Below are 23061 nucleotides of genomic sequence, written 5' to 3'. Positions count from 1 at the left end.
TAAGGGAGGAGGAAAAGTACTTTTCCGTTTCCAATTTAGAAAATAAAATTTGATCTCAGATTATACAGTAGACTAGGTTAAAATCTAACAGGCAGATCCCCAGCCAGTAGAAGTCAATATTTATCTGTTAAGAACAGCTTATGTTAGCTGAGGATCCAGTGATCTGTGTATGCATCTCTCAAAATTATGCACAGGAAGCCAGGATGGGAGCAGTCCTTCATTGCAGTGGAGTGTCAGATATGAAAGGAATGAGTGTGTGCAAACATCTGATGTGAAAGAACTTTGGTCACTTGAGTTAAAGTGCCAGGTGTGGACGTACTAAGCAAATCGATTACATGCATTTTGTGCAGCAGAAGCTCTCTATCCAGAAGAACATGGGGAGGTGCATTTTTTTATTTGATTCAAGGGAAAAACATGCAGTTCCTCAGATGTCAAAGGTTTTTAATCTGTTATCTCTGCATCTGGAAATCCTAGGGCTTAAAAATTTCAGAAGGCATTGAATCCCTGTAATTCAGAATTTTTTTATATCCATCTGCTAGGTATATACTTCTGAGCACCACTAAACTTGACAAGTAGAAAAATGGAACTTTACTTCTCCACCGAGTATCTGCAAAATGTTACTGAAGTTTTCTTGGAGTGCTTTTTCTGGTGACAGTATCACCACGCGAAGAACTGCGAGCTTCATCTCCTGCCAGTCCAAGGGCTTCACAGCTCTTTTCTGACGTGTATTTTTTTGAATACCATAGACTTCTATAGGTCTTTACTCCGACCACCCCTCAAAACAGAGCCACCATTCCAGCTAGGTCATGTTCCTCGTGCCTTGCCAGTCAAGTTTTGACTGTCCTTAGCAATGGAGGCTTCACAGCCCTGTGGGCACCTGTTTTAGTATGTATGTATTTGTGGAGTTTATTGTTTGCTTTGTTTTGGGTTTTTTTGATGCACCAGTAGTTAACTTCAAGTAAAAGTAGTTTTCATGTACCTGTTCATATATGTGATAGCCATGAGAAGTTTGTTACATGAATTTGCTTCTCAACATCTTAAAGGGATTACAAACAGGTTGCTACCAAGCTGAGTTCTTCAGAGTTCTTAAAGAATCGTGTTACAAGCACAGTGCTGAAAATCCGATTTTCATTTTATGGTGCACATGAGCAACAAAATATCCCAGAACTCCATTAAACAAAGCACTAGTGCTTTTTAGAACAGCAGCAATTTAAAAACAATTTGCTTTTGTTTAGATTGCTTTCTGGTTTAAATAAATACACCCCTCTATACCCGAATTGTAAATAACGGATGAATAAACCTTTTATTCCTGTAGTATAAAATAAAAGGCACAAATTTCACCAGCCAAGGTAACAAAGCAGTAGAAAGCCATTCTGCTCTACCACAAGCTCCTGCAGATTATGTGGTTTCTGCACCGTGTTCTCTAGCTGAATAAATCTGTGCTGCTTGGGACCCAGAAAGAGGAGGAAGATGCTTGGTGTCACGGGACTCCTCCCTGAGGAGCCTCAGCTGAATTCTCTCTTGATAGCCAGCTAGAGAGAGAGCAGTCCTTTGCCAAGACATCTCCCAGATTTGTTTATGGCTTTAGAGGTCAGCGTAGTAACCTTTCGCATTCATCTCAGGCGCAGACAGGTAGCCAGTGCTGATCCCAGAGGTCTGTGTGTTCCCAGCAGGATTTACCGCCAGCTGCGGGCTGCCACGTGCTCTGCCACCGCTTTGATTTCTGACCAGCTGGAGGGCGCAGGTCCCTGCGGCACAGAGACGCAGATGAATGTCAGCAGGCTGGTCATGCAGGAAACATCACATTCTGTCTGCTGTGCTCCACACGGAGAGCGCTTCTGATCAATTATATAAGCTGGTTTTACAGCCTCAGTTCTGGCTGGCGTACATACGTAGCAGCTAATGGACAACTGTCTGAAAGCAGAAGCATCCGTCCCCCTAGATAGTTCTCCATCACCTCAGCCTTGTCTAGTCTGTTTTAGCCAGTCTTCACTCATCCATGCTCTTAAGACTACGCTGAGGCTGGGTTCTGGCACATAGCTACGCATTAACTTTTTCAGGAACAGATTTTACTGCGTTCCATTTTGCTATGCTATTATTTTCCCATTAGGAACCCTGCCATAATGTGGGGCATCTAGTGGATTCTGCTTGATCTAAAATAATAATAATGGAAAGATCTGTACAATGCTTAGAACCCGGGGCTCATACTTTTTGGAGTGAGAACAAGGCAAAAAAACCCTGACAGCCTTGACAGTAGTCTCACATTCATTTTTCAGTATCGATCACCTGTTGCTAGGGGAACAGAATGTAAAATCCAGGTAATACCTGGCCGTGTTGCTATACCAGGATTTTGTATTTTATTTTTGTGAATGTATTAGGTTTGGCAGTGCTTTGTAGCAGGAGAAACAGATGTGGAAATCATAAAGAAACCAAAGTCTTATGACACACAGCCCTGGTTTACTATGGATTATTAGAAATAAACGAGTAAAAATGGTATTAACATTATTCCCCCCCTAAGCGTAATCTCATCAAAGTTTAAAAAGAAAGAAAAAAAGAGCTGAGGCTTTCTGTGTTACAAGTTTGTTTATTAATGTAAAATATTTCTCCTTGTGTCAGATAACTTTCCCCAGATGGCCCATCAGAAACGGTTCATTGAACGGAAGTACAGACAAGAGTTGAAAGAAATGAGGTGGGAAAGAGAGCATCAAGAGAGAGAGCCAGATGAGACCGAAGAAGCCAGGAAATAAAAGGAGGGCAGAGAAGCAGTGGCATATTTACTTACTTAATAACTCTGACTGTGGCCTATGGAGACCTAACCTGGTTTCTTGCAGATGATGAATGAAGAGTGCCTGTTGATTTCAAATAGAAAATCATGTTCTCTTCTTTAAAAAAGTGTGTATATAGTATTTCTTCAGTTTGATTTTAAGTGCGAAGTTTGTTTGGCTTTTTAGTAAGATTTGTTTTTAAATCCTTTTAAGTTTTATGAAAAGTTGTGGGATTATTCTTATTATTTCTACTGTCTTGTATGAAGTAATAAAGTATTAATTTCAAAAGCCTGTAGTAGGAAAAGCTGTTTATCAATTGTCTCCTATGTCCAAATATGGTTTTGTCAGTGACCAGAAAAGTTATTGCATGAACTCTGCTGTGGAGAAGGAAAGTATTATGAGAAAATAATTCAGCAGAGCACTTAAGCATGCACCTAACTTAGGTTTTGCAGCTAAATGTACTTCTTGACTCTGCTAAACCAGAGCCATAAACTTCAGGTCCTTTTACAGAAACTGATACAGCAATTTAAGCAAAGGAGATATACGGGTGTTTTTAAACAGTGGATTTCACATCTGGAATGTGACACAGGTGTGTGTGGAAGGTTGGGGATTTTTGTCTTTAAATCAGTATTATAAAACTCTAAGAAAAAGGAAAAAAGTAATTACGAAGCAAGAGAATGACAGCCTTTTTTGCGAGAATGCGCCGTGTTCACATTTACAAGTTTATTATCATGCTCAGCTTCTTGCTCTGTCAAACTGGTGACTACTTTATTGGATTTCTTTGTCCAGAAGATATCGGTGTGACCATAATAGTCAAATGGTGTATTAGAAACTCCATACAGGTGCTGTTCCAGGTAGGTTCACTGAAAACTGTTTGTATCCAAAACAGGGCAGGATTTGTTCCCGAGGTGTAGTTCGAAGACAGCATACAGTTTGGAGTCACCCAGTTTCCTTGGGTTTTGGTGTCTGTGGGTTGTGTTGGGCAGACAGATGTTTCTTCTGTAAAAGCACTGAATAGGACCGAAAGTGGAACATCTGCTGTGTCTGTTGGTTTTTCCCACTGACTGCCAGCTTCGTTGTAGATGTTGATGTGTTGTTCATACTTTTAATTTGCCTGCTTGAAGCCTTTCATTTTCGTTACACTGATTTCTGAGTTAAAACAGCCCCTTAGTGCATATTGTGTAGTCATTTTTCTACCTTTCTTTTCTGAGAAGTGAAATGGATACAACTCATTTTCCTTAACTGTACATTTTCTTCCTGCTTCAGATCCGTTTTGGTGATGCATTTTTTCTGATGTAAGACAGGTGTATGTGATAAGATACCAAGCAGCTTTGTGAGAATGGATGCATGAGTCTGGCCCAAAGAATTCATGCAGACTCCTGAAAGAAGACCTGCCCAGTGGCCACGCTACACTGAGCAGCTAATTCAGCGTTTCTCTGAAGCACCTTTCTGTAGGTGTGTGATGGGCGTCCGTGAAAGCGCTTTATTACAGGTGCGAAAGTAGACACAAGCGTAGCTGAAAAGTTCAGACTACCCAACTGTCTTCCAAAAGTTTCACTTCTGAACTAGTCAACATGTGTATTTTCATAAGCACATTTTTGTACACATGCAATGTGAGATGCACTTAAATGTGTTTAAAAAAAAAAAAACTTGACCCCATAGCACTACCTCACTTCTTCCAGCTTCTATGCTTGCCTTTTCTTAATGGATTAATGCTTTAAATCCATTTCAGGGGATGAGAGGAAAAAAGATAAACAAACACATTCTGTAATTTAGAGAGTGATAATACACCATTAAAACACAAGGGAGGGGATAAAAACAGCAAGATAAAGGTAAGGAGCTGCTCTCTGTTGGATGCTGCTGTTCTTTGACTTTTGAGAAGTGATTGTAACTCCTTACAGCTTCAGTCTGTAAATAAAAAGCTGAAATGCCTCTGAACTGCAGCAGGCTTGAAAAGCAAGCAGCGACAACTCCCCTGCCCTCAAGTCTTTTGTATCTCAAATTCTTTTGTAGAATTGCCCATCTGCTTCTAGCAGTAAGTTGAAATGGTGCATTGGTAGAGGACTAAGGGTAATTGAGTACGCCATTATTTTATTTTTCCCTGTTTAACCGTGAACAGATCCATGTGTTTAACAAGTCGAAGATGCAGTGACTTCATTTTCAGGTGTATGGCTGCTTAGCAAATTTCTCTCATCATAACCAATGTCACCAGTGTACCCTAGTGGAATTGTTAGCTCGGAGTTTAACGTGACTGTCATTCTCCCTGTACATCATTTCGCTTGTCAGCTGTAAGAAGCCTGTGAGCTTATTCATAAACATCTGCATAAAACCAGATTGAGTTTATCAGATATGCTGTTTGGGGGGAGGAACCCAGAACTGTTGTCTTTTCTTCTTTGACCCAGAAATTGCTTGAAAACAAACAAACTTTTAAAACAATTTCTGCATTCCATTACTACAGTTAACAAATTTTAGGTCTTCCTCAGTAAAATGTAGATGATAACCATTTTTTCATGAGCAGGCTGTTTTCCCTTTTTTCACTGTATAAGCGTGGGCTAGGAAGATTGCCTACAGAAATTTTGTTTTCACTGTCTTGAAGGCAGAAAACAAAATAAAAGGTAAAGAAAAGAAATTCATGTTTCCTTTGTCTATGTCAAAACCACGATGTCTTACTGTGTATCCGCTCTCTAAAAACAGTGGCTGTGAATTTTTCTGGTAACTTAAGGAAATGCATAGAATGTGTAATGTGAGCACGCTCCTTCATAACACACACTAAAGAGAGAAAGTGGTTTCTTGAAGTTGCCTTAAATTTGGGAAAAATTATTACTGAGCTCATGTTATATCAGCGAAGCAGTTGTAGTCTATAACTAGACAACTTTGGCTGCTTTTTTGGAAATGTGAAAATGTCTCTGGCTTATTGATAAAGTAAGGTCCTTTTTGATTGCTCCAGTGCCTGATCTGTTCTGATGTAGAGGTTCTCCAAGTGAGATCCATTGACTTGATTTGGGTGCAAGTAGGTAAACGAAGAACAGGACTGAGATCTGTGGATCCATCAGATCCTGTGAAAGCACATCTTTCTTTTTCTTCTTTTTTGTGTGCATATGTACAGACCATTGAATAGAATCATAGTTCATTTTATTAGGAATTTTAATTGAATTTACATAAAATTCATCATTATTATTTGCAGAGCCCAAGTTTGCTTTGTAAGATTTCTGGTGCTGTAAGATTATTTAACAGCGATACTGAGAGAACCTTGGTCCCTAAGTCTGTTGTAAACATTATTGCTAATAAAATTTTCCAGAAAAGACTTCAGGCATAGTTGTTACTTGCTAAAGCAATTTGGAAAGATCAAAAGGCAAATCCTGATCATCTGTCTCCCTACTTCAAAGAGTCTCATTATACAGGCTACCTGTTTAAATGAAGTAAGCTGTTCGCTGGTGAGAAGTTTGTAAAGCCCTGTAAGAGCTTAGGGAGTTGACCGTCTGCATTGTGCCATTGTGACTTGGTTTTGGTGGGGATGATACTGTGATAGAAATTTCTGTGACCCGTCCATCCCACCCTGCTTCTCGCCTCTCCCCCCCATGGGTTATATATTTCTCATTGAGCGCTTGAAATAGTTTTGCTTAGATGGGGAATAATAACCAGAAAGTGGTTCCTGTTTTGTTCCTTGAAGCATAGTGAAAACTTGCAGTTGAAGATTGTCTCTGCTGTCTTCTCTTGCCTGCAAGCCTAAATCTTTAGCTCTTGGAATGACTGACATCTTGCTGTGAGAAGGCTCAGAAAAATGTGACTCGTCGCATCATTTGTTGTTGGTGATTATTCTTGGCCAGTAAGCTGTGGTGTCTGGGGACAGGCATTCTGGATTCTGCTGTCTGGTCTTTCATAGTTCAGTAAATGTGGTGAATAACCTGGAAAGCAGCTGCAAAATAAATTGGTGGCTGCATAACGAACTTGCGTTTACTTATTACACTAACAAAAAAAAAAAGCTGTAGCATTATGGTAGGTACAGCAGGGAATCGGATCTCTCATCTGTCATGGACACATCTCAATACCATTTATTCTTATTGCAGAGCTGCTAATTAGACCATCTACCTCTGAAAAATAGGTTAACTGCTTCTATTTTGAAGATACAATTTCTCTTTGTATGAAGATGCTGATTAAAAGGGATTGCAAATCTGGAGGCGTGCTGGTCACTTCGAATTATAGACAAGGTGGAGAGTTTTATTTTCATGAGAATGGCCTTTTTAAAATATCTCGTGACTTTTTCTTCCATTATATTCTGATGTATTTTGTGTTCCCACCTTGAGTTACAGGTGGGTGTGTTTCTTAGCAAATGTTCGTGTTTATGGACGTACTATGTCTTAACGTAGAAATGAAATGCTAGGTAAGACCATCCATCACATCTCCTTAGCGTTTCTCTGCATTCCTCTTTTAAACAATTATCTTGTCCTTGGAAGGACTTAAGGGTCAATGACTTTGCACTGGTCTTGTTTTGTTTTCCTTATTTTCTTCTCTTCGTGGTGGCCTACCTCATTGCTGTTGCAGTGAGGTGCTCAGGTAGGGCAACTCTCCAAAGCTTGCAGAAGAGACGACCATCGTAGGTTCTTGTCTGTGCTTTCTGCTCATAGGCACGTTCTTGACCTGGAAGGGAATGAGATGAGGGAAAGGAGTGCTGCTGACTGGAGTGCGTTGGCTGGTGTCAGCATGCTGGAACATCTGCCGGGGAGTCACGAAAGCAGCGCAGTCAGAGAGGCTTGACCCCCCCAGCTGCAGCCAAGCACGTTGGCCAGAACAGGTAGTCTGAGCCTGTGAAGAAAAATTAAAGGAAATATCTCCTCTGCTTTTTAAAAGTCAAAGACAAGGACTGCTCAAAGACAAAGAAAAGGGTGATATCTTCTCCAACTCTCCTGGATTTTTTTGTTCCCATACCTTCTTTTTTCAGGTGCCCTGAAATTTCGCAGATTCTTTCTGGGGTCCTAAGATGAAGTTAGTTATGTGCTCCAGCCACCCAGATTTCCCTGTCCATCAGGGAGCAGGTTGAACTTGGAGGCCCTGCTCTTCACCTGCTTGCTACAGATAACAAAGGAAGCAGCAAATTACACCCCAAACCTTGCTAACTAGGTGTATTTCCTCACTGGGTTCCTCAGAAGGACTGCAGAATCTTTCATGAGTAAGGGTATAAATGAGATACCTGTGACTTACAACACAATCATGCCTGAACGCCTCAAGCAAGTGACTCTGTTGTCTGCACAGCACCTGTGTGGAGGGAATGAGGGGCTATTTATTCTGCTGCTGAGGCATGAAAACAAGGATGAAATTGTCACTTGGGTCCTGGCCGTAGGAAGTCCATGGTAGGACAATGATGCCTCATCCAGTGGATGCCCCAGTCTGTGGATGAAGTGAAAGCCTGCTACGTTTCTCTTCCTGTGCCTGAGAGTTTCCCTGGGGGAGAAAAAGAGTATTTGGCTGTGCAGGCTGGCACTGCCACCCTCATCCATTATTCCTGTGGGGCACAAACTGAAGCAGAGGAAGTTCTGTCTGAACATGAGGGTGACGGAGCACTGGAACAGGCTGCCCAGGGAGGTTGTGGAGACTCCTTCTCTGGAGATATTCAAAACCCGCCTGGACAAGGTCCTGTGCAGACTGCTCTGGGTGACCCTGCTTCGGCAGGGGGTTGGACTGGGTGACCCACAGAGGTCCCTTCCAACTCCCACCATTCTGTGATTCTGTCTCTAAAATTAGGGAGTTTACTATAAGAAGCCAGAGCCCAGTGTGTTGCTTGTACAGCAGACATTTCAAAAGTAATCCATTAGCAAAGGACAGACTCTTGAGCTGAGAAATTGTGAACTTCTACTGGTGGCAGAAGCAGCCCGTACATCAGTGGTCCAGCAGCGATGCAGCAGTGAAGGGTGAGTGTTTGTCACTGGATGTAGCTTGTTACTTTATTTAAAGATGGGCATGGTGCTCGTGGGAACCCATGGGACTCCACTGATGCAAGCTGAGCCAACACTTCTTTAAAAAAAAAAATAAAAAATATGACTTCCCTGCAGATTTGCTCCTGTCATTACTTCAGCCATTTACTGTCTCAGAACAGTTCTGACATGATGACCAGGTTTTGCTGCCAACTAGAATTACGATTCGAATGTTGCAGCTCTGTTTCCAGAGGGATACTTGAACTGGCAAACGAAAAGCAGGCATCTCCCAATCCAGTGGCACTTGAAAATGCTCATGTTTTTCAATATCCAATTATAAAGGGTGTTTTTTAAAAAAAAAAAAAATCCAATTACTATTTTGTAAGATAAAATTTTTAATGACCCCATCGGACAAGTCACCCAAAATTGCTGCTCTTACCTTCTGTTTTTGTTATGATAAACATAGTCAAATACATGAGAATCTTTTAGCTTTATTGTTGTTAAGAAAAAATAAATAAGCCAAGAAAAAATAAATAAGCCATCCAAAGGAAAAAATAAGAAAAAAATTGTTTTAATCTTTGAAGTTCAAAATTTGTTATTCAATACTCTTGTCTCCTTCCTTCTTCCAAAAACCAAGCCAAATATTTTAAATACGTTTTCCACCTGTCATCATGTGTCAGATTTTATAGCCAGTATCCTGGCTCCGTAGGTGCCTGTACACTAACAGTCGAAAGCAGCCTGTGTGTTATTGCTCACTGTTTTTGGAATCGGGGCTGGAGCAGACATCCGAAGGGACCGGGCACTGCCAACCCTGTAAGCCCTCAAAACTTTCAGAGAACTCAGTGGCTTTACTCAGCAACTGGTTTTCAACACTTTGCATTCCTTTTTTGCTCCTATTGCTATCAATGTTTTGGTTTTTTTTTAATTTTTCAATGTTGTTATTGTTTGTTTATTTGTTTTTTAATGTGGTCCATAGCACTACGATCTCCTACGTCAAAGTTCCCTGACCCTTAATTTTGGTTAGCAGATACAGCATCAATTCCTTGCTCACTGTGAGAAAAGAAAATAAATAACCTTGAACTCTTTGCCCTTGCAAGCCATTCTTCAACATTTGTATCAGCAGTCAACTGCCAACAGCAAGAACAAAAGCCTCGCTGCGCACCCATGCAAATAAATCTTTCCAGTATAATTTGGGGGGGATTCTGTCGGACATTTTAAGGGAGATTGTAAAGTTTTAAGGCATGTGGTGATGCACTTTTTGCAGCTTACGCTGCGAATTTATCCAATTGGATTGTCTGGCATCTGTTTCAGCTGGCAGCTTATAAATGGACATTTATAGATGTAAGCAAGGAGAAAGAGGTAAGAAAAGGCAGAACTGTTACCTGAAATGTTAGAAAAAGGTCTATTTCAACACGGACTGCTGAGAAGCAGATTAATTTGGATAGAAAATTGTGTTAATCACTTTCAAATATGTACTGAAAAATGTAGTTTCATTGTCATGTAAGTACAATTCTGTGCCATGTGCTTGAGGTAATGATGGCTTTAAAAAAATGCATTGAGTTTTATGCGAAGCCAGAGTGGAAGTCTTAAAGATGAGATATAGCAAATCAATACTTTTTATTAGAGTTAGAAGTGAGGTGATGAAACTTTAATATCTTAAAATATAGAGGTGGGAAGTAATCTAGCAATGCTGTAATAGGTATCTGGAGCTTAATTAGGAACATATTTTAATACATATGTTTGGGGTAAATACAGATATATATGTATATATTTATGAAACATCTGAAGTTTTCACTCATTGCGACATGGTACCTTTTTACCATGGAAAGAAGTTTCCTCTGTGTTCACTGTTTGTTTAACAGGTTTAACTGCTACAATACAAACCTTCTAATATTGTGTATAATACATGGTTTGTGTTGTTGTAGTACCCAGAGCTCTTCACTAGCACTGGGGCTTTTCCTACCACCCACTATAGGAACAGAAAATGACAGGCAGTCCCGGACTCAGAAAGAAATAGAAAGCAATGACTTAAAGTCACCAAACGGGTCAAGGGTAGAAATGAGAACAAAACCTGAGTCTGTCAAGTCCCAGCTGCGGTTCGTCCTCTCTTCATACCACGTAGCTACTGATTTACAGCATTTAGCTTTAGATATAGTAGTTATTTTATTTCTGCATTAATATGGGCATTTTAAGTTTTGTGCACAGCAGACTAGAAAGCAGATCGATGTAATCTCTTTCACACTGAAAGCTTATAAAAGTAATTTAAAAAAATGACGGAAAATCCAGGTGGCTGGTGCTGTGAGGGAGGAGTCTCTCTCCGCAGCCAGCACGTTCCCTTTTGCCTGCCTTTGCTGTTGAGCTCGGGCTGTGGCAGCTTGGGCTCGTAGCTTGAAGTTCCACCTTGTGACGGGGCGTACGACAAGTGTCACTTGGGTAACAGCAAGCAGTGCCGTGGTGCTGGGGCAGAGCTGGCATTGGCTCCGTTGTGCCCAAGCAGGACAAGGCAGGTCTCTGTTCTGGATTCACGGCCAGCCGTTATGGCTGGTGGTTTTTGAAGTTGGAACATATCCCCACCAAACCCATTGGAGGTTAGTGCGGCTCTAAGCACATCTACTATTCTTCCAGTGTGGTTACAGAAGAAAATAAACATGCAAACAGCTACGCTCTCATTTATGCAGAGTATTTGATTTCAAAATACCTAAGCGATTTCCTCATTTGCTTGAAAGAAATTGAGAACTGTTTGCCTTCCAGCAATGGCCACAGATAGGTAGACGGGGCCATGTGCTAACGTCATTAAAAGAGAAGAGTGTCCCCTCATCTTAGCCTGGTGCTGCCATGTGTACTGGCTCCTGCAGGAGGGTTAGTGGTCACCCCCATAGCAGTAATGGGAGGTGGAGGTGAGGATGACACCACTCACCATGTGCTTGAGCACAGTCCGTGGGCTGGGAGCATCGGGCGTTGGCGCTGAGGCGGGCGAGTGGAAACCCATCCAGTGCATTTTCAGCCATTAAGAAGGCAGGTGGAGGAATCAGCATGGCTTTAACCCAGCCTTGACTGGCAGAAACTGGTGAGATGTTAGCAAGAGCTGAAGGTAGAAGCAAGACCTTTCTCTTTACGAGCTGTGGTTAATCTCTGACTGAAACAGTATTGGCTGCGAGGCAGTGAGGAGGAAGACTAGGGATCCAGAGGACAGTACGCATGCAGAAGAGCTCAGTTCAATCAGCTGCTGCTTGGTAAGTGGGTGGGTGTCAGGAGGACGGGGCCAAGCTCTTTTCAGTGGTGCCCAGCAACAGGACAAGGGGCAACGGGCACAAACTGAAGCAGAGGAAGCTCCAGCTGAACATGAGGAAGAACTTCTTCCCTCTGAGGGTGACGGAGCCCTGGCCCAGGCTGCCCAGGGAGGTTGTGGAGTCTCCTTCTCTGGAGATATTCCAGACCCGCCTGGACGCGGTGCTGTGCAGCCTGCTCTGGGTGACCCTGCTTGGGCAGGGGGTTGGGCTGGGTGACCCACAGAGGTCCCTTCCAACCCCGACCATTCTGTGAGTCGGTGATCTCATGGCTTCCCACAGTCTGGGGGGATTTTTGCCTGGTCCCACACGTGCATGCGTTGTACAGACGTGGGTATGCACACATGCAGATGGAGTGTGGGTGTGTGTGAAAGAAGTTTGGGATTGTGCAGGAGGGAAGGAGGTCCCGAGAGACAGCTGCATGCCTCCTTCACCTCCTAGGCAGATCTGCCATTTCTGGCTATAGGATTGCTTTGTTTATTCTGTTTAATGATACTGACCTTTGTGTTGAGTAGGTTGGCCTGTTGCAAAGCTAGGATTTGTGGCCTTCTGGGACTTTAGTTGTTTGGAAGACTGAGGATATTTTTTACTACTTCTGGTCCAAAGAGAACGACTTCCGATGACCCAGCTGCCCTTATAACTCATTTGCCCTTTACCTTTTGACAGACAAAGTGACTTCAGATTTAGTCATACGTTAGAGACTGTTTAAATTTGAAGAATGTTCTGGTAATAAATAATGTCTTATGGCAAAGAGAAATTGAAAGGGTTTTTTTTTTTTATTATGTATTGCATGTACTTTCTTGAGGGAAAGTAATCCTGAACTTGTACTGTGAGTTTTAGAAAGGACTTATCTTGAAAAGTAGAAAAAAGTAATCATTTGGATACATTGCAGGGTGTATTGCCTTAAATTGTATTGTCTTCCACAAAAGATCTTATGCCAACGTTACTTTATCTGTTTCTGAAAGAGCAATCGGTTTCTCTCTTACAATGTAAGAAATTGTCCCCAAACCTTATTTGATTTGTGGGAACCTCAATCTGATTCCACAATATGTTTTAACTAATCATAGAATGGTAAGGGTTGGAAGGGACCTTAAAGATCATGTGGTTCCAACCCCCCTGCCATGAGCAGGGACATCCTCCAGTAGTCCAGGTTGCTCAGAGCTCCATCCAACCTGGCCTTGAGCACTTCCAGGGAGGGGGCAGCCACAGCTTCTCTAGGCAACCTGTTCCGGTGCCTCACCACCCTCATGGTGAAGAATTTTTTCCTAATATCTAACCTAAATCTGCCCTGTTTTAGTTTACAGCCATTCCCCCCTTGTCCTATCACTGCACACCCTTGTGAAAAGCCCCTCTCCATCCTTCCCGTAGGCCCCCTAAGCCAATGCCTCAGGATTGGCACAGGAGGGTTCACACCTGAGATGTTTTGCAGCACATCAACAAATAGCCTTGTTTGGTTTTTAGTCCCTAGACTTGTGGTGGCCCTGATCCTGCAATGCTTGTGCGTAAGACTAATGTTAAGCAGGTGACTGTCTGCCTCTGTTGAGTTGAGCACATCAGCTAGGGTTGGGACCTCGCATTGTTTTGACTTGCATATCAGCAGTGGCAACAGCTTTGCAAGCTTTGCTTGCACATACAGCCCTCCGCTGCCTGCAGTGGGAGTGTGACGGTGGTCTCAGCCCAGACACCCAGAGGTTGCCCGAGTGGCCCTGCAGGTCAGTTAACAGTCCCATAAATTCAGGAGCCAAAAAGTCCTGTCCTGTTTGCTTCCCCTCGCCGTATGGGTTCTGCCTGTTGGAAAGCAGGGAGGAGGGGAAAAAAGGGTTTTAGAACTTTTTATGGTAAGTTAAGCAGCATTCTTCCTGACTTCGCACAGGAAAGGGATCTGCTGAGTAAGAAAGTGCTAATTTCACATATTTTTTTTTAGCAGTAGAGCTACACTGTAAGTACCAAGCCCAAGAGGAACGAGGGCATAGTCAAATTAAGGAAAAATAGGTTTTGAAGATAAATTATTCAAGTGCATAAAATTACTTTGGATTCAGAAGACACTGAAACTTAAGGGTGAGATCCTGTTCTGGTGTAAAAGGATTCAGCTTCACTTTGAGGGAGACAGTGGGAACTTCTGTCATTTGGTTGAGACTCTGACTGTGATTGGCAGCATAAGCAATCATTTACAACTTGGTGGCACATATTCCATCCACTTTGGGTGACAGCCATAAGGTGAATGTTTTAAATTCTGACATGCCTTAGCCTTCCTTTTGAGACCTGTGGTGTGATTTTAAAGGAGGTGAGATAAAAGCTGTGCCTCTCCAAAGGCACCTTTTCTCTGATGTTAAAGGAAACAATGTAAAAATATGCCCACTAAATAAATCATCAGGGACTTTCAGAACAGAACACATCCTTCTGTCTGAAAACTTGTAATACAGCTCAAGATTTTCACCTTAACTCGGTTTCTTTTGTTCAGCAATTTTTCCGTACACAGAGACATATGTAGAGAAGGCATGTCTGGAGGAGACACGCCATCAGAAGAGGTTCCAGTGAACAGAGATAAGCAGCTCCTCTTTCGACTTCTGGCATGGCACTTTCAGAAGTTTAATCCTCATTGATCCCTCACACATTTCCAAGAAGGGGATAGTGGAGAAAAGACCGAGGGCTGTAATTTTGCTACCTGTGGACGTACCTGGCTCTGCAAAATAGCCTCTGTTTTTTTAAGTACCTTAGCCAACATAGTGGAGGAACTGTGCTGATTGGGCTTCTGCTGCTCTAGGATGACTTTTCAGTAACATTTGTCTTCAGCTTGCACGCACGTAAGCGCACAGAGCTGTGGAGGGAAGCGTAGGCTGGCACAACGGGTTTTTAAGGAGCATGTCTGAAGTTAGAACTTGCAAATTGCATCTATAGAAAAAGAAAATGCTCCGAACTCAAGAACCCCTGACAAGTGCATCTACCATACAAAACTCTAAGGCTGAAATGCATCCTACCAAATAGTAGACACTGAAGTCATAGCTATGGCCCCTCGGCCCCTGCTGTCGTAAGTGGAGAGAAGAAGCAACACCTCCAGACTAGTTCATGGCTTAGGCAGGATGAATCACCTACTCCTTTCTGAGAACCGAGGGGTGACATCTCTTTTATCTTTCTGATTAGCCCAGTGCCCATATCTAGCTGAGTTGAATCTAGGCTTTAAACATTTGTGGCATGTAGCTGTAGTAAGACACGAGTGCTCAAATTGATCCAGCATGGCGTAGCCTCCTTAGTACTTTACACAGCCACTGCTGTGAGGAGGATGCTTCTTTATCCCCACGTGACTCCTTCAACCATCCCCTTATGTGCAAATGTGAGGCGGAGTGACAGTTTTCTCAAAAATGAGAGTATTTTTAAATGTCAAGAAGCTTTATCTTTTAATGTGCTAAACCATATGAAGTCCCTAGGTAATATACCTCATAAATGAATTTAGACTAATTAGCAGGAAGGTAATGAGAGAACGCTTACAGAGGTTAAATCCCAAGGTCTGGTCACTGCTATGGAAAACACAAGAGAGGGGTAAAAACTGCAGTCTGCTTTGTTCCTCAAGCACCGACATGCGTAGTTGTTAATTAACCCCAGCAAGGGAAACGTTAGAATGGCAAAATGAGGAGAAAAATATTAAGGTACTATGAACTTTGTCTTTCCTTTCTCTGCCCCTTACCTCTAGTCAGTGTCCCTGGGCAGGCATAGAACGGTTTGGGTTGGAAGGGACCTTACAGATCATCTGGTTCCAACCCTCTCGCCATGGGCAGGGACACTTTCCACTAGACCAGGTTGCTCAGATCTCCATCCAACCTGGCCTTGAACACTTCCGGGGGGGGGCATCTACAACTTCTCTGGGAAACCTGTTCCTGTGCCTCACCACCCTCATGCTAAAGAATTTCTTTCTTATATCCAATCTAAATCTACTCTCTTTCAGTTTAAAGCCATCACCCCTTGTCCTATTGCTACAGGCCCTTGTAAAAAGCTCCTCTCCAGCTTTCTTGTAAGCCCTCTTCAGGTACTGGAAGGCTACTCTGAGGTCTCCCTGGAGCCTTCTCTTCTCAATGCTGAACAAGACTCAACTCTCTCAGCCTTTCCTCGTAGGAGTTCCATTCCTCTGATCATTTTTGTGGCCCTCCTCTGAATGCACTCCACAAGCTCCATGTTTTTCCTGCACTGAGGGCTCCAGAGTTGGACATAGTATTCTAGGTGGGGTCTCACCAGAACAGAGCAGAGGGGCAGAATCACCTCGCTCAGCCTGCTGGCCACACTTCTCTTGATACAGTTCGCCTTCTGGGCTGCAAGCACACACTGCTGGTTCATGTTGAGCTTCTCATCAACCAACACCCCCAAGTCCTTCTCCTCAGGTCTGCTCTCAATCCGTTCTTCACCCAGCCTGTATTTGTGCTTGGGATTGCCCTGACACACATGCAGGACCTTGCACTTGGCCTTGTTTGAACTTCATGAGGTTCACACAGGCCCACATCTCAAGGCTGTCCAGGTCCCTCTGGATGATATCCCTTTGCTCCAGCTTGGTGTCATCTGCAAATTTGCTGAGGGTGCACTCATTCCCACTGTCTATGTTGCTGACAAAGATGTTAAACAGTGCCGATCCCAATACCAGTGCTTGAGGAACACCACTGATCTCCACTTGGACATAGAGCCGTTGACCACAAGTCTTTGAGTGTGACCATCCTGCCAATTCCTTATTCACTGAGCAGTCCATCCATCAAATCTATGTCTCTCTAATTTAGAGACATGGATTTTGTGTGGGGCAGTGTCAAATGCTTTGCTCGAGTCCAGTTAGATGATGTCAGTTGCTCTTCCCTTATCCATCAATGCAGTAACCTTGTCATAGAAGGCCACCACATTTGTCAGGCATGATTTGCTTTCAGTGAAGCCATGTTGGCTGTCACAAATCATCTCCTTATTTTCCATGTGCCTTAGAGTAGTTTCCAGGAGGATCTGCTCCATAATCTTGTGGGGCACAGAGGTGAGACTGACTTGCCCTGTAGTTGCCCAGGTCTTCCTTTTTCCACTTTTCAAGAATGGAGGTTGTATCTCCCCTTTTCCAGTCAGTGGCAGCTTCACCAGACTGCCACGACTTCTCAAATATGATAGATAGTGGCTTAGCAACTTCATCTGCCAGTTCCCTCAGGACCCATGGATGCACCTCATCAGGTCCCATGAACTTGTGCACCTTCAGGTTCCTTAGATGGCCTCAAACTGATCTTCTCCTACAGTGGGCAGTTCTTCATTCTCCCAGTCCCTGCCTTTGCCATCTGCGACTTGGGTGGTGTGGCTGGAGCACTTACTGGTGAAGACTAAGGCAAAAAAGTAATTGAGTACCTCAACTTTCTCCATATCCCTGGTAACCATGTCTCACATTTCCTTCCAGAGAGGGCCCACATTTTCTCTAGTCTTCCTTTTATCACTGATGTACCTATAGAAGCGTATCTTTTTGCCCTTGACATCCCTGGCCAGATTTAATTCTGCCAGGGCTTTAGCTTTTCTAACCTGATTCCTGGCTGCTTGGACAATTTCTCTGTGTTCCTCCCAGGCTACCTGTCCTTGCTTCCACCCTCTGTAGGCTTCCTTTTTGTGCTTGACTTTGTCCAGGAGCTCTTTGTTCATCCATGCAGGCGTCCTGGCATTTTTTCCTGACTTCCTCTTTGTTGGGATGCATCACTCCAGAGCTTGGAGGAGATGATCCTTGAATATTAACCAGCTTTCTCGGGCCACTCTTCCCTTCAGGGCTTTATCCCATGGCACTCTACCAAGCAGGTCCCTGAAGAGGCCAAAGTCACTCTCCTGAAGTCCAGGGTAGTGAGAATGCGCTCCTTACTGCTACGCCAACCTGTCCTTGTATCCATAGCAGTGCTATGGCTCCATCCAGCTTTCCCTGTATTACACACACATACAGGGAAACTCGGGTTCAAGTGCTTTTTCCAGGAAAAGCTGAAGGGCTACTGGAGCACCACAGAAGTCTTTTTGGCATCGGTCATCAAGGTTATGTACGCGGCCAACTCCTTTTTAACTGAGTGTCAATTGCCCATCTGCAAAAGCAGAAAATAGCATTTCTTGACCTTACAGTGCTGGGAGTGCAAGTCTGTTATGGGTTTTTGAGCACTTGAATAGAAAGGTATGGAGAGTTGTGTGAGGACTTAGACTGTTGAATTAGAAGGCCGTCTGTGATGACAGCAGAAGTGGAAGCTGTTGTACTGGCTGCACAGCAAAGGATCCAAATGGCAAATTTATGTTCTGGGTTACTTCAGCTTGAACAGAAGTATGAGGTCTCATTCTAATGTCTTCTGAGTGGATAGGGTCCTTTCCTTGACTTTATTAAGCATCTGTATTGAGCTGGAAGTTGAACATTGAAATGAAACCTTGGCATGTGAGTAACTGAGACTTTAAAAGCACGAATTTACAGTTTGTCAAAATACCAAGGAGACACTGCTGATGAAACATCTATGCTCCGTACTAAATCATAATGTACTTAGTGAAACACAGATGTCTCTTGAAAGGCAAGACCTGTTGAAAACCAGTGCTGTGCTGAACAAGGGTCATCCATTTGCACAGCTTTGAACGGTCACCACTTACACCTGAGCAGCTACAGGCTCTCTTGGAACACAACAGAATTCAAAATGCTTGAGGCGAACGCGACTGAGGGAACGTACAGTCAAATCAGTGCTCACTGCAGAAGAAGCATCTGTGTCTGTGTACTGATTGAAGGAGCTGGGTGGAAAGGGAACAAAATGATGAGCCGAGGAGACGCGGTGACTGAAGTATAACTGATGAGAAGTCAAATAAGACAAAAATAGAGAAAAGAATAACACTGATGTCAGCTGTCACAAAGGGGAAAAAAAACATGAACAAGCAGGTGTAATGAGAAAACAGGTATGTTGCAAGTAACAGAATTTGAAGGCTGTGTCAGTCTGAAGCTGATCAGACCATTGTGCAGAAAAATCATAGACAGGGTGCCAGGGAAGATTTTCTTCTTTGTTTCCTCTCAAAACTTACATTTTACAGATTTGCTCTCTTCATCATTTTATTCTTTGTCCGGTGTTCTTAGATATGTGCATTAATTGCACGTCAGCTATCTTTGAATTTTTCACTAGCCTAATTACTCTTAGATTTTTGCTCATATTTAGCCTAAACTTTTCCTTTCTTTGCTTATTGCCATTACTTCTTTTTTGTTTTATTCTGAGACTTGGTGTAATTTCCTTCCTTCATTTACATTATTGCCTTGAAGATATTTGCAGGCTATGTTCATTTTCCTCCTGAGGTTTCTCTTTTCCCCTGTGTTGCTCTTTTCAGTTCCTTTCTTTTTTCTTCTCTTTTCCTAATTCGTACGCTCCCCATCTCTTTTTATCAGCAGTACAGCTCAGCATTTTGACGAATTTTACGTGTGATCTTTTTCTCATAAGTTTGAGTCTAATAGCTAAGTAGCAGAACTGACCTTAAAATGCTGTGAGGGTCATTTCCACAAAAAACACTCATAATATTCACTCTTATGTCATACTGTTTTGTGCTTTTAATGTCCATCAGCAGCAAACTTCTTGTATTGCTAAGCCAGCTGCTGCAGTTACACACACACACAGAAAATTCTATAGCCTTCATTTTTTTCAAGTAGGAATTTATAGAATCATAGAATCATAGAAAGTTTTGGGTCGGAAGGGACCTCCAGAGGTCATCTAGTCCAACCGCCCTGCAGCGAGCAGGGACACCGCTAACAAGATCAGGTTTCTCAGAGCCCAGTCCAACTTGGTCTTGAATGTTTCCAGGGATGGGGCCTCCACCGCCTCTCTGGGCAACCCATTCCAGTGTTTCACCACCCTCATGGTAAAGGTTTACAGCTATATTGAAGTACCTTGACCTGCACGTAGATGTCCAACAGCATTTTCAGAAGTGACTGTGCAGGCTGAGTTCCTAACCCCTAATTTCCTGATTTTAGCAGTTTACACCTGGGTTCCTTCAGACATCTGCTAGTGTTCTTGGCACGTTTGCTGGGGTGGGAAATGCCATTTTCTCCATGCAGTGCTGAGAACAGCAGAGCCCTGCCCTTGCCATTTCCTCAGCGATACCAACCTAAGAACACCTAACAGCAGCAAAACAAAACCAGAGCGATGCCAAGCGGTCATGCAGTGGGAATTAATATGAAGTAGAAGAAGCCAAGCAAAAAGACATCATGCAATCAGCTCATCTGATGATGAACGAGTGAAGAACATAAAATCAGAAACATCTTGCTTAGCAATTCAAGATGAGGCATTGTCTTTCCGTTTTTTGCAAATCGACGGATTAAAAATATCCCCATATAAATAGGTTGGATGTATAAAAAGTGCAGAACTGCTTTTCCTTGCGATCTTTGGCCACGTATTTGCTTATCAAGACTATCTAATAGAGGGACAGCTGCAATCTAAGAATGTGCCTGTGCTAGCAGTGCAGTGCCAGGGAATAGGAATCTTGAGTCTATCAGCAAAAGAAATCTGTATTGCAGCCCAGGAGTTTGAGAAGATACAGCTGCTTCGCCCTGAAGCCCCTGTTGTCACTGGCTGCTGTCAACCAGAGGGTTTGGTTTCAACGTTGTGAGAAACCTTAGGCAATCTCACACCATGAGAGTGAGAAAACAACAGCCCTCTGACGATGCAGCCAGTTTTCCTGATCAGCGTGATTGTACGAGAGTGCTGTACTTAGTTATATCGATTTGTCTCTGAGAGCTCTTGCTGCCACATAAATCTCATCGAAAATCTTTAAAGATCTTGTCCCAGAAGGCCACTATGTTTTCTTTCTCGGTAAAAAGAAGCAGAGCCAGGAATTCATTTCTCAGAGTTTCAGCTAGGATGGTCCATTTACGAGGCAGGTCTGAATCCGTCTCTATCTTACATTCTGAAACATTCAAAAGCAGCGCTGCACGTTGATTAACCTTCGCGTCGAAGCAGTACTACAAAAAGCTGTATCTATCTCCTCTCCCTTTATTTCTTAGTTCGAGAGGCTTGAATAAAGAAAATCACCTTTCTTTTAGACAGGGGAATTTGAAGGAGCGTTGTGCTTATTGTTGCTCAAGCCTTAAGTACAACAGGCAACACATTATGTAGATACCATTTGTGCCACTCTAGTTAAAAAGACTAATGGTGCTTCCCTGATGGAATTTTTCTTCTAGAGTAACTAAAATGATTTTAAAAATAAATAAATATTTTAAATTAAGGATCAAGTCTTTCAACTCAGCCAGAGCTAAGAAGCACAAAATACAAATTCATACTAATTCTCCATAGAGTTATTAACAAGTCTGAGTCATAAAGCATGTCTTAAAGCCTGGCAGACTCATTTCTTCTAGCATAAATAGAAGTAAATAAGAGAAAACACAAGCAGTTTGACCTTTTTTTCCCCTTACAAAAATATTTTTTTGGAAAAGTGATTATTGAGTCTGAACTGTCTGTAACACAGAAAGAACCTGTTTGTGTAAACACAAACATGTGTGTGAATTTTAGGCTGTTCAGGTACAGAATAGCTTGTATGATGGGGCTATAAATGTTTCAGTAACACTAAATGTTTGGTAACATTACTGTGTTTTCTTTTTTGATAGCCTGGTAAATTATTCCTTGGCTTGCTGTGTTGCTCTGCACAGATGCAGCGGTCTGTCCACACACCGCAACGGGAGACTGGGGACTTCATTTCCTTCTTCTCTTTTTTTATTCTAAATAAGCTATCTTCAAGACCTTTTATAATCATTATATGCCTAAGTGCCATTTATTCATTTAAACTGTGCAGCCCCGTGCAACTTCAATATAATTACTGTACAGCAGAACGAAGCTAACCTCATAAAACCAGGACACAGCAAGCCCCATCTGATTAGGCAAGCATCCTCCTACAGGTGCGGAACCACTGGCAGCAAAGGAAGGTATTGCATTAATCCAGGACGTAATAGGAGATTAAACAGGCCATCATTTTGTTATTTGTTGGAGAGGGATACACCAGTACATTTGTATGCAGCCAATTTCAAAGAAGTGAACGCTGTAGTCGTCCCCTGAAATGGAGCAAGTTTGTGAGTATGGCATTAATGGTGTTAATGAACCCTGACCTAGAGTTTATTTATGTGTTTGTGAGCTCTCTCCACAGCTTCTTTGTATAAGTATCCTTATTCTGACTTTATGGTAAATGACTTGAAGTTGCTACAGCAAAAGGATGAGAAATGGAATGCAGTGAAGCAGCAGGGTTTTTGAAGGCTGGAACGGACAGTGCCTAACCGTACATGTGATAATTTTGTCATGAGTATAAACTCTCATCCCCGCAGCATAGCCGCATGTCCTCACAAGTGTGGAAGTGTTTTTTCAAATAATATTTCATACTGATTAGTGTTGGAATCCTTTTTCCAGACTTGAAGAAAGTAAGGCACCAGTCTTGCCCAGTTTTATGCATATTTTTAACTTTATGCACCAGGACTGTTGCCATTTGTTTCAGTGAACTGACAGGCTGAATAATCATAAAATACAAAAAAATTCAAAGTCATTTTCTGAGCCCCCGTCAAGTTCTGGAAACCAGCTCCATGGGTTTTTTTTGAGCAGTCTTTGGATTTCTGAGTTCCCCTTGTTCAGCTCTCGTGTGCCTGTGATATTAATGGTTCAAGTTTATGGGAGAGATGTAAATATGTCCACTAATCCTTTATGGCAGTCCAAGTTATATTTCTGTCAGGAATGACATCGCTGCAGCTGACCGTCAGCACTCCTGTACATTTTCTGCAGCGTCAACACCTTTTGCCCTTAGGTGAGACAAACACAGAGAGACTTTTCTCTCCCTTTTCCATGCCTGATACTAACAGGATGAGGGGTAGGGAGAGTGCAGTAGCTGGACACTGTTTTCATAGGAAAAAGGACTTCCTAAAGCTACTTTCTAGGCCTTCTTTTTGGTGTTGGAGGAATGATACTCATCTCTTCCTTTCCTGTACTCCACACCTCTCACACAGAAAAAAATGTGCTTTATTTGCTAAGGAGCCTAGAAAGAGTTCTGGAGACCTCTAACTCACTGCTGTCCCAAAGAGACTGGGCAGTGGGAAGGCAGTCTAAGTGGAAAGCACCCTCCCTTGCATAATAAAAATATCTG

The 23061-nt window shown here is 42.7% G+C and overlaps 1 protein-coding gene across 4 annotated transcripts in view; it reads left to right on the top strand.

The window, feature by feature from the left end:
- DROSHA (drosha ribonuclease III) overlaps nt 1-6006 on the top strand; it is an 82942-nt gene extending 76936 nt beyond the window's left edge. For all 4 annotated transcript variants that reach the window (XM_075417142.1, XM_075417139.1, XM_075417141.1 and 1 more), the window contains one exon: nt 2617-6006. In XM_075417142.1, the coding sequence (XP_075273257.1) occupies nt 2617-2747 (131 nt within the window). In that variant the 3' untranslated portion in view covers nt 2748-6006. The remainder of the gene's footprint in view (nt 1-2616) is intronic.
- The last annotated feature ends 17055 nt before the right edge of the window (nt 6007-23061 follow it).

This window comes from Opisthocomus hoazin, chromosome 3 (genome assembly GCF_030867145.1).
Source record: "Opisthocomus hoazin isolate bOpiHoa1 chromosome 3, bOpiHoa1.hap1, whole genome shotgun sequence".
Lineage (NCBI taxonomy): Eukaryota > Metazoa > Chordata > Aves > Opisthocomiformes > Opisthocomidae > Opisthocomus > Opisthocomus hoazin.
Note: the sequence above shows the minus strand (reverse complement) of the source record. Positions and strands in the feature narration are given on the sequence as shown.